Source organism: Myotis davidii, unplaced genomic scaffold, assembly GCF_000327345.1.
Source record: "Myotis davidii unplaced genomic scaffold, ASM32734v1 scaffold862, whole genome shotgun sequence".
In the NCBI taxonomy this organism is placed as follows: domain Eukaryota; kingdom Metazoa; phylum Chordata; class Mammalia; order Chiroptera; family Vespertilionidae; genus Myotis; species Myotis davidii.
In genome coordinates, this window is record NW_006293230.1 from 493,417 (window position 1) to 494,089 (window position 673).

The 673-nt window shown below is 53.8% G+C and overlaps 1 protein-coding gene across 1 annotated transcript in view; it reads left to right on the plus strand.

The window, feature by feature from the left end:
• TRPC3 (transient receptor potential cation channel subfamily C member 3) overlaps positions 1 to 673 on the plus strand; it is an 81,077-nt gene that overhangs the window by 728 nt on the left and 79,676 nt on the right. The window contains exon 2 of the mRNA XM_015565975.1: positions 319 to 456. Coding sequence (XP_015421461.1) covers positions 319 to 456 — 138 coding nt within the window. The remainder of the gene's footprint in view (positions 1 to 318; positions 457 to 673) is intronic.

Here is a 673-nt window from a genome sequence, read left to right on the forward strand (position 1 = left end):
GCGCCGCGCGGGGCTGCTGTCTGCCTGGCGCCTGCCCGGCTGTGCTCCCAAACCGGTGTGGCCCCGGGGATTTAAGTCACCAGGGGGCGGGAGCGATGTTCAGAAGGGATCCGATGCTTTTCCCTGTTCAGCTTGGGCTGTGGAAAATTTGTTTTCTGGACTGGGATAGGCTGGATCCGAGAAATAGAATTTGTCTGGAGAACCATTAGGTCCGCTTTGGTCGAAAGGAGGGATTTGGCGAGCCTGTCTCCCTTCCGAACCCTTCCCCCTCTTCTGTCGTTAGTTGTAGGGTGGGACCCAGCATCCAGATAGGATGAGTTCACTGCTTATTGGCCCAAACATACCGCGGGCTGGCCAGCCCGGCCTACCTGTCCCTGTCCAGCGAGGACCCCGTGCTCACCGCCCTGGAGCTCAGCAAAGAGCTGGCCAAGCTGGCCAACATCGAGAAGGAGTTCAAAATTTAGATTGAAAGTCAGTGCTGCCGGAGTCATTCCATTAATCTGACCAGAATGCCTCTCCCCGACCCACAGTGTGTGTTAGGCCTGGCGAATGTGGACCACAGACAGCAGGGCAACCAGAAATCCGAGGGCGGGCCAGCGTTTTGCTTTAATAGATTTTTTTTTTTTTGATTCTGGACATAATCTCTAATCAATCAGTGTTATTTTTTAAATTT